Raw genomic sequence first — 10,272 nt, forward strand, 5'->3', positions numbered from 1 at the left:
AAAAAATTTAAACAAAAAAAAAAAAAAAAAAAAAAATCCCATATTATTTTTAAATAAAAAAAAAAAAAAAAAAAATTTAAACAAAAAAAAAAAAAAAAAAAAAAATCCCATATTATTTTTAAATAAAAAAAAAAAAAAAAAAAAAAAAAAAAAAAAAAAAAAAAAAAAAAAAAATATATATATATATATATATATATATATATATATATATATATATATATATATATATAAAATATAAAATAAATATACACAGGAGTTTTGAGTTTAACTACTGCTCAGAGTTTTGTTCTTTCATTAAATGCTTGTTTTTGAGTCTTTACTACAATTATTAACAATTAATCAGTTAGGTAGAGATTATTTCAGTAATGAATTAGTCATGATTAATACAATTAATCTTTTCAGTATTTGTCCAAAATAAACAGTGGAATCAAACTTTACAACACATTTAGTTTGTTATGCAACTCTTGTTTTCTGGCGCCACCATCTGGTGAGAGTTTATTACTAAACTGTAGCTTACAGGTCTGATGCTGCCGGCGCCGCTCTCTGGGTATTTAGGAGGTTGAGGGGATCCTTGAACTGGACCTGAAGGAAAGACAAACATTCAGATTGTTCATCTTTCATCTCTGTGAGCTCTTTGTTTTCACCGCAGACAAAGCAGCTGATCTTACTGTGATACGGGCTCTTGTGCGGCGCCGGCGGAGGCCGGTGGTGTCCGTTGTGGTAAGATGGCGGCCGGCCGACGGGAGAGGCGGCGACGCTGCACGGACTGGACCCGGGAGAGGCGGCGGTGGGAGTCTGCAGGGGGCTGCTGTGGAGAGGCGCCGCCTGGAAGGGACTGCAGGGGGAGCGGTCGCTCTGAGCCACGGCCGAGGGAGAAGCCTTAAAACGCAAAACGCAACGTCACAAACCGACACGCTGCAAACTGGATCGACTTCTGCACAATTCAAGCTTTAAACACAACAGCAGCTCCATTTATACAGGGATCTTTACATTTTATAAAATTTAAACACTTTTTAAGCATTTCAAGGTAAGTTTTCAAACTTTTACATTTCTTTGAAGGTAAAAACAATACAAACAAACTAAAAGAAGACTCATATTCAATATATCATATCATATTCAGAGGTGGTAGAGTAACCAAAAGTTGAACTCAACTAAGAGTAGAAGAACTTCAACATATTTTTACTGAAGTAAAAATAAAAAGCAGCAATCTAAGAAATTACTCAAGTAAGAGCAAAAAAAGTACAGAGTAACTGATGAAAAACATTTTATACTTAAAAATTACATCATCAGATGGAGTGGAACTATTGGTATTTTAAGGATCAGGATAAAACATATTTCATACAAGTAAAATCAGGTGAAATATTTGTTTTTCCAAATCAATTTCTTTCTATATAAAAATTATGAAACTTATGAAAACTGTCTGGTGGATTTTTGGTTAGAACATGTTTGTTCTTTTTTCAAGAGAAGCAATACTTCACAATCAAGTACAAGTAAAAAAGTACAGGGTAGTAAAAGTTCTCCTAAAAGTACATTTTATCCAAAAAGTTACTCAAATAAATGTAACTGAGAAAAGTCATTTCTACCCAACTCTGATTATTTGTTAGTGTAACTAATAACATCTTGTGATTGTATTCTACATTCTACAGCAGGGACAATACAAGTTAAAAATAGCAACATGTGATGTTTTGAAACGTCTCTCACACACCTGACTGGTCGGAGAACAAAAAACGAATAAAATAAAAAATTCAATAACCTTGTTTAGTGTATAATACATAAGCCAAACTTTATATCAATTACACAGACCAATAAGTCATAGAGAAGTTAAGAATAATAGATATTCATTACATTGAAACAATCCAAGCAAATTATGTTCAGGTTAAGAGCCTTCCTGCTCAAATTAAATGCTTAGACAAAGAAAGTTCCAAAAAAAAAAAAAAAAAAAATCTAAAAATTTTTTCTGGCATTTCACAAATGAAAATAATTTAAACAATTCTAACTAACCTAAAACAAGAAAGTCTGATTTAACTTCAGACAGTGAGAAAGAAAATGTATCTGTCTTTTTATTGTGTATGAAAATATCTGGTTTCAACTGTACATAAAGTTTTCAAGGCTTCAAGCACCCATATGGCCGTGTTTTAGTATCGGAAGCCCACCTGCATGCCACCTTCTTTCTGTCCATCTCCGTTTTCGATGACTCCAGTGAGATCTTCCACCAGGACGGCAGGAAAGACGCCGACGGCGCCGTTGAACTCCCCCTCCCAGAAACCGTCGTCCTCATGAGTCTCTCTGCTCAGGATGCGGATGATGGCGCCTTCGGGGAACGAAAGTTCTTCGGCCGTTTGACCCGCGTAGTCGTACAGAGCCTTCGCAAACGACACTGATATAAACAGATTATTGTCATGTTATATGCTTGTCTGATGCTGATCAGCAGTAGTGTTGGGTTTGTGGGCCTCACCGCTGGAGTCTCCGTTGACGGAGCTGGCAGGCAGTTCGGTCTCGGGTTCGGTGGAGTTGCTGGATGAGTGGGAGCGGGCGTCCAGCGAGGCCAGCGACTGCAGCATGCTCAGCAGGCTGTTGGAGGACGGCAGCTGCAGGTATTTCTCTGGGACATAACCGACCTGTCCACTGCGGTTTCTGGCCTGCAGAGATAAAAGTGTCAATAAATATATATCTGTAAAGACACAGCCATGTTTCAATCCTTATGAAGGATTCCTAAAGAATCCCTCATATGGACTCATATATACATATATGTATATACATACATACATACATGAATGTGCAGCATCATCTTACCTTGAGCCAGTCCTCCATATCTCCATCATCAATGACCTCCAGGATCTCCTGTTCCTCGATGGTTAGTTCATCTGGCTGAGACGCCTGCAGGCAGCAGTTTAAACTGACTTCAGTTTTCCTCTGTTATAATCCAACTCCACTGTTTACCTTGTCCTCTTCCAGCTGCTCGGTCAGCTCTCTGTTACCTTGTAGGAGTAAAGCACTTTGCAGGTGAGCGGATAGTTCTTCAGGGTGCTGGAGGGACTGGAGCTGCTGTCGTCCAACACCTCACCGCTGTCCTCCGTCTCCTCATCTTCCCGCTCCAAATCAGCTGTTCCCTGAAAAAAATTACATCTTCACTTCTGCTAAATGTCACTTTAGTTAAGCACAAAAAACTGTTTTTAGAGCCATTTCCATAACAGTAGACAAAAACATTGAGTTTTGCTTGAATAAGTCAGGTTTGGGGTCTTACGGAAAGTGAAGGATCATGGGTATTGAGGTTGTTCCAGCGCTCGTTCTCCAGCTCCTCCATCACCTGGTTCATCGCGCTCTTCAGCCACGTTTCCACGGCAACTCCCGCCTGCCGCAGGAGGTCCAATCGGGCCTCAGCCTTCACTTTCACAGTCTGCCATTAAATGATAAATGGCCATTTTATTTGCATACCAATGTGGCAGCAAGACATTTACAGCTTCTACTGTTAATTTAGCAAAGCAACCAACAATTATTTTAGGTATTTATTATTGGATCGATTATTTTGATGATTAATCAGAGACAAAAACAGGCACATTTTGCAGATTTTTGATTTAACCACTTAAGACTTTTTTATACAAAATAAAAAAACCACAAATAAATAATTGAATTCCCTTTTAAATTAGAAAATAAAATTGTTCTTCCCTAAAATGTAATAACAGCATTTATTTGGTATACACTGATCCATTCATTATGTTTTAGATGAACCTATTAACAACTGGATCGCAAAAGGTTCTGAACAGAAAATCTTTTCCTACTAAGAATTTGAGCCAGAATTTGAAAACGATGCCACAGGAGGAGTTCTGGGTATAACATGTTTACAGAAAAAGAAGAGTTTTTAAAATAAAAGTGTATATTGTTTTTATATTTCTGGTATAATTGCTGCTCTGACTGTATTGTTTTTTTCAGCAGATTACCCTTTTTAGAGTCTGTACACTACAGTTAACCATTAATTGATTACTAAATTCGTTGACAATCATTTTAACTACTTGAAATGATTAGTTGAGAAGTCTGCTCTGCTCTGCATCCTAAGAACCAGAACCAAACACGGAGAAGCAAATTTCAGCTTCTACCCTCCAAAAATCTGGAACAACCTTCCAGAAAACTGCAAAACAGCTGAAACACAGAGTTCAATTAAATCTAGACTAAAAACCCAGCTGATTGATTAACAAGTGGAACATCAATGGTTTTAATTTTAGCTTTCCAACTTCAATTTACTCCTTTTTTATATTCTCTCCATATAAAGCAATTAGAATTGTCTTGTTACTGAAATGCATTATATAAATAAAGTTGCCTTGGCTTAAATTTTCCTCTAATGGAAATGTCTGACATTCCACATGAATGAATGAATGAAAGGTTTATTAGACCTTCAGCATGTCACTTCACCTCTCTAACCAGCAGATGGCGGGCTGGAGACAGTATATGTGAGAACAAGAGTGAGATTTAGGGTGCATTCACACCATCCCAGAATTAGAGTCTTGAATCAGACTCCAATAAATTTGTCTAGAAAGTCCGATTTGTTAGGGAGGCGAGAATGCAAATTTGAATTCCAAAACGGACTAAAAACGTGAACTCTGATCCGCCTAAAAACCTAGGTCTCGATCCGGTTGAAGTGAACTCTTGCACGGTTGAAAGCATATCTGAATGCAACCTGACTAGAAACCGTTCCAGAAGCAGGAAGTGGACTACAGTGCAGGGCATTCTGTGTCATAACAAATGTGAGTTTCCACCATTAGCGGAAAAAATGGCTTGTGGTCAGACGTACAGTTGCACAGTGACACACCAAGGTAAAAAGACTTCGCCATCAATACATCAAAATCCATGACATGCTAAGGACAAGTGGAAGTTCAGGAGACGCGAAGGACAAGTTTCCTTGGTATGATGAACTAGATGCTATTCTTGGCACTCGATCCAGGAGCAACACGCAACATGTTGTGGAGTCCTACCAAAGATAGCATCTGCTTTTTGTCTTCTTCGGAGGTTTTTGTGTTGATTCCTTCAGTAGACGTTGGTGCAGCGCCACCACAGGCAATGGTGGGAACAGGTTTTTCAGTTAGTTTGAGTGGTTTGACACAGTGCAGTGTGAATGCGAACTACAGTCCTGAAAATGTAACTAATGTTGCAATTTTGATCCCCAATCGAACCGAGTCTACCGGATTATCAGGTGTGAAAGCACCGCTAGAAGAGATTTCATCGTTTCACCTCTGACCGCCGAAGACTCTGCCGGGCCACCTCCATCTTGGTCTCCACCTCGCCGCCGCTCTGCTCTGACGTATCCTGATTTCCGTACTCCTCCAGGGCCTGAAAGCAAACCACGAGGAAACATTGTCATGGTTACATCACAGACATCCAGAGTGTGAACAATAGAAGTGTGACTCATCTGAAAATGAAAGAGATAAGAGGTGATGAAACTCTGACCTGAGTCATCTCTCACATGGTGCTATAATCAAGCATAAATTTACAACCTCTGGGTTTATTTTTACCAAACTAACACGTCCTGCAGCTCGACAGGAAGAGGGACAGATTCCAGTTCAGTGAAGGAAAACAACACGTCAGACTAGAGATCAAGGAACAGATATGTGTTAAAACTGTAGAGAAAACTAATTTTGCTCAGAAACAATATATTTAAATTTTGGTGCGAGTTTCTTTAGATCCACAAATCCAAACTGCATGATTTCCCATTATTAGTGTAAATCTTGCAATAAATGGTAAATAAATCTTGGAAATCTTAGCTCTAAACAAATCCTGGATTTTTACAGCCATCTGGGACTTTAAATGGCCCAATATCCATAGAAAATCCCAAACAAAACAAGTGTTAATTCCAAATGCAAAACATAATTATGTTGCTTTGGTTTAAAACAAGAGCTTTTAATCTGAAGGTGACCAATATTGTTTTTGTTTGGTAGCTATATTAGCACCCTGGTATGTTTTTAATAATATGCTGACTAAATATGGGCTGAACAGTGCATTTCATTGCTGTACCATTAATAATAATGTAAAGGACTGTTATTTTCATATGTCATAAATACACACTCTGCATGTCAATAAGATATTCAGTCTCACAGCTGACACAGGTAGTAGAGCACAAGACACTGAAGTTCCCACTGACAGGTGGAAACAATAAATAATACAAGTTTAGAGTAATTGTTTACTCGAGTCAGGTAAAGAGTCTGTGTGAAGAACAGGATGCAGTTCTCAGGGCTTCATTTCAAAAGTACTTTATTTATTTCAAAGGGAAACTAAATGTTGCAACTTAAATCATCCAAGTATCTTCAAAAAGTCATTGTGGATGGTGATGCTGCAAAAAGAGGGATCTCCAGTAGCAGTCAGTCTTGCCAGAGAATGAAAAAACCTCTGACTGAACACTGTTGCTGTATGACAGTCTCATGACTATTACAACATGCTAATAGCTTAATATCTAGACAGCAGAGACAAAATTTCACAATAACATGTCCTGAGTGACACCATCAGTTGTTGGAAAGCTCTGCTAACCCACCTCATTTGCTTTTGCTGCTCCTCTTTAAGTTTCTGACTAATCGCTTGGTTAGAAAACAGCAGAAAGACGTTGGAATTGGGGATATGACATAAAAAAGGCCCATTTCACAGCTTTTTAAACACCCACTGGGTTATCTTACACTAAATGTACATTCATCAATACAGTTTGTGATCTTTGATACCTTCTGTTAAAAAAAAAAGGGTAAATTGCAGTGCTTTATTTGCACCTAAAACGACCCGAGATTAAAACCTTTTTTTTACAACACAGTTTAAAATCTCACAAACAGTGACATGGCCATTTTTGACTTGTGCATTCATCTGCAAATAACGCAAAAAAAAAAAAAATAATAATATATATATATATATATATATATATATATATATATATATATATATATCAATTTAAAACTAAATCAATATAAAAACGATTTCTTCTGGTTCTTATCATTTGGATAAAGTAATCAGAAAAATATGGAAATACTAACATCATTCTATATTCAGATTTCTTTTGACGATATTTATGTCCACATTTGTCCAGTGGATGTTTTATTTCTAAGCTCTATTGCTCCACATTTTAGCTCAGGCACATCTAATCTAAAACTAAAAATGAGACCAAATATCTGAATTTGAAGAAATGAATAAATAAATCTCATATTATTTTCCTCATTCCTCTGTTTTTTTAGCAAACAGAAATAATTTATAGTGATTCTAACAAGAGAGAGTTGGTTTAACATCAGACAGTGAGAAAAAAGTGGACATGTCTTCTAACATTTAATGATTTAAGTGATATTTTTACAGGACAGCATATGAGACACCAAGCTGTGTTTGATTTCCTCCTCACCCTCTGTGTGTGGATAATGCTTTTGTACTCTCGTGCTACGCGGCTCGCCCACTTCCTCGCCTCTTTATCCAGGCTGTGCTCCTCGGCCGTTCCGCTCTCTTTCTGCAGCTCCATCACCTGAGACATAAAAACACCAGCATGAAAAAGATTAAATCCTGAAAACTTGATCATTTTGATAGACTTTAAGTATAATTTTCCTGTAGAAATTCTGTGAATCTTTGCAAAAATAAAAAAATAAAATAAAATACAAAAAAAGCAGCTCTTCCAAAAAGTTCTCTTTGATGCAAATGTATTCCTCTAGGGGGCGCTGTTGAACATGTTCAAATCATTTTAGGTTATTTCTCCCCTTCAGTCTGATTCCAAACTTACAAATTGCTGCCCACAACTCCAGCCTGGAGCTTACTGGCATCTGCTTCTCTGCATGGAAACCAAACTGAGCTCAAACATATTTTATGTTTTTCTCCTTCCCAAAATAATAACAATAATAAAAATAAATAAAAAATAAGATTTTTGGACAACACAGCATAAAAACAAAGAGATGGTTTTAAAAATATAAAAAGCTTCGTATATATATTTAGATCGGTCTGCTGCTGTTGAAAAGATTTAATATGATGAAAGTAAAAAAAATATATATACTGAAATTTTATTTTAGTTTTATATAAAGAGTGAGTGAGTTAATGAGTTACTCAGGAGGCTGTTGGTAACCAAACAGAAAAGGAGTTAGTTGATCCAACCAAGGTAGCTTAGCTGTTTGTGAGAAGTTGAGAGACTAAAGTCTTTCCTCTGCCTACATCCCCCAGAATGCTGTGCGGTTCTGGATCGGGGTTCAGTGGAATTATTGCATATTCCATCAGACAATTAAATGTCCAGCCCTAGTTTTATAGAAAGTACCATTTGGAGTCATAAAGACAAAACACAGGGTTAAGATGTAACAGTGTGTCTATGGTGTAAACTTTTCTTTTCATTAATTTTTGAGTAAATGGATCCACATGACATCAGGGCAGTGTGTGCATGAGTGTGTGTTGAGGGAAGAGGCCAGGGTGGTGGGGGGCTGAGGTCAGTGCACTCTGATGAAACACACACACAATGCCTCCTTTTCACAGATGGCCCGTTCACAGGGCTCGGCCTGCTTCCCATCCAGCTATGTTCCTCACCGGATCCCCTCGTCGGCAGCGAGAGGCGCTGGACGGAGGAAAGGAGAGAGAGCGGGAGAGAGAGAGGCGCTGCACCACTAAAGTTTTCTTTAGGAACAGGCTGCTGCTTGTTTGGCCTCCAATCAAAACAACACGAGCATTTGCAGTTCGAACAAATTGTCCAGTGTTGTCCAATGGAGCAGTGGAGAAAAGGAGCGCCAGTGATGGGTGATCTGCTCCTTCTTTCATGAGTCGTTAGAAAATCAGGGGAACATCTGAACTCCAGACTCATCTCAAAGGAACATCCTAAAATATGTTTGGATCCTGTGTTTGTTTAAAGCAGGGTAAAAAATCGTCCAATCAAAGTGACGTGAATGAGGGGAAATGTCCTTCAGACATAGCAGGTCTGAGGAGATGAAGAGAAAGTCAGAATGAAACTTAGCGGCCATTTTAGGATGGATTTGATTCACATTCTTCATTTCTGTCAAAACCACAGAGTTATCTAACATAAAAACTAAACTTAATAACCTTGATATGAAAAAATGTATCATAACTGATGGATGGATGGACTGAAGAACAGATGAATGGATGCAACTTTTAGCTGATGAAAAAGAAGATAAAACCTGGAAATTCAAATATTTTTCATTCTCCTTGTTTCAGCGTTTCCAAACCTTGAAAATCCTTAAATCACATAATCTAGCCTGAGTAGAAATCCAGAAAAAACTATAACTGATAAACAATTTTAGAGTTTAACTTTTAATCAACAGCTGCACCTCTGTGTTGCAACAATCAAGCAGTTAATAAAGCTCCTTGCTGCTGGGTTTCACTTCCAACACAACATGCTAAAAAACGCTAAACAACCACGAGAAACCCTTTCGGAACCATGTATCCTTTTTATTTTCTGATTTGTATTGGTCTGAGGCATTGTTTAAGCAGAGAGTGAGCGCTCCCGTCAGCTGTTTCTGAGCTCAGTGTAAACGCTTCCACATGCCGCATTGTGTTGGAATTTCCTAATAAAAAACATGCAAAACAAAGAATCAATCAATCCAAACAAAGACAACACAATCCAACCACTTCTGGTAATCCACTGATTTCTAGGATTTCTTAAAATTCTTTTCCCGTCATTAACAATCCAGTTGGACGCATTTCCTTCTTTTGCTATAAACCGCTGTTGACATTAGTTGAATCATTCATATTATCTGGATTTTATGTCCCACTTGCTCGTAAACATGATAAATATGAAGATTTCAAAACAAACCCGGAGTGATCGACACCCACCGGAAACTTTGTTTACGAGAGGGCGACATTTCTGCGAATCATAGAAACGTTTCTGTGGGGGGAAAAGCTGTTTACGACTGTCAGAACAAACTTTTAGCAGTGAATAAATCTGCAAACAACTGCTTACAAAAGGAATTTCAACACATTTTCTCCCAGATCCTGATAAAATTTTGCATTCTAACCAAAAAGTCTGATTACCAGAGTGAAACAAAGAACCTAGCTTTAAGTTGTATTAGAAAAAGAACAAATTGAGTAACTATTTCATATTTTTCCAATAAAATTCACGAACTAGAAAAAGGGAAGGGTGCTAAAAAAAACAAAAACAAAGGGAAGCTGGGCATTTGTTTTCAAACAAAAACGTTTATGGTCTGCAAAGTTTTTCTAATACTTTTGATCTCAAAACACGATAAAGTAAAAAAAAAAAAAAAAAAAAAAAAAAACGCAAAACCCAAAAAATTAAAAAATAATAAAAAAAGGAGGCCTATTTCCAAAAAAAATGGTAAA

General features: G+C 37.4%; 1 protein-coding gene and 1 long non-coding RNA gene across 2 annotated transcripts in view; one reads left to right on the plus strand and one right to left on the minus strand.

The window, feature by feature from the left end:
- LOC106962409 (uncharacterized) overlaps positions 1-7,345 on the plus strand; it is a 14,344-nt gene extending 6,999 nt beyond the window's left edge. Inside the window, exons 2-3 of the long non-coding RNA XR_001427969.1 lie at positions 1,819-1,820; positions 7,336-7,345. This is a non-coding gene — a long non-coding RNA (uncharacterized LOC106962409). The remainder of the gene's footprint in view (positions 1-1,818; positions 1,821-7,335) is intronic.
- The window catches only part of LOC106962405 (F-BAR and double SH3 domains protein 2-like), a 46,325-nt gene that overhangs the window by 6,542 nt on the left and 29,511 nt on the right, over positions 1-10,272 (minus strand). Inside the window, exons 11-19 of the mRNA XM_015056812.1 lie at positions 7,358-7,474; positions 5,224-5,322; positions 3,245-3,397; positions 2,979-3,110; positions 2,794-2,877; positions 2,456-2,639; positions 2,154-2,377; positions 669-879; positions 518-582 (exon numbers count right to left, since the gene is read on the minus strand). Coding sequence (XP_014912298.1) covers positions 518-582; positions 669-879; positions 2,154-2,377; positions 2,456-2,639; positions 2,794-2,877; positions 2,979-3,110; positions 3,245-3,397; positions 5,224-5,322; positions 7,358-7,474 — 1,269 coding nt within the window. The remainder of the gene's footprint in view (positions 1-517; positions 583-668; positions 880-2,153; positions 2,378-2,455; positions 2,640-2,793; positions 2,878-2,978; positions 3,111-3,244; positions 3,398-5,223; positions 5,323-7,357; positions 7,475-10,272) is intronic.

This window comes from Poecilia latipinna, unplaced genomic scaffold (assembly GCF_001443285.1).
Source record: "Poecilia latipinna isolate Pla-1442-1.1 unplaced genomic scaffold, P_latipinna-1.0 Scaffold1410, whole genome shotgun sequence".
NCBI lineage: Eukaryota > Metazoa > Chordata > Actinopteri > Cyprinodontiformes > Poeciliidae > Poecilia > Poecilia latipinna.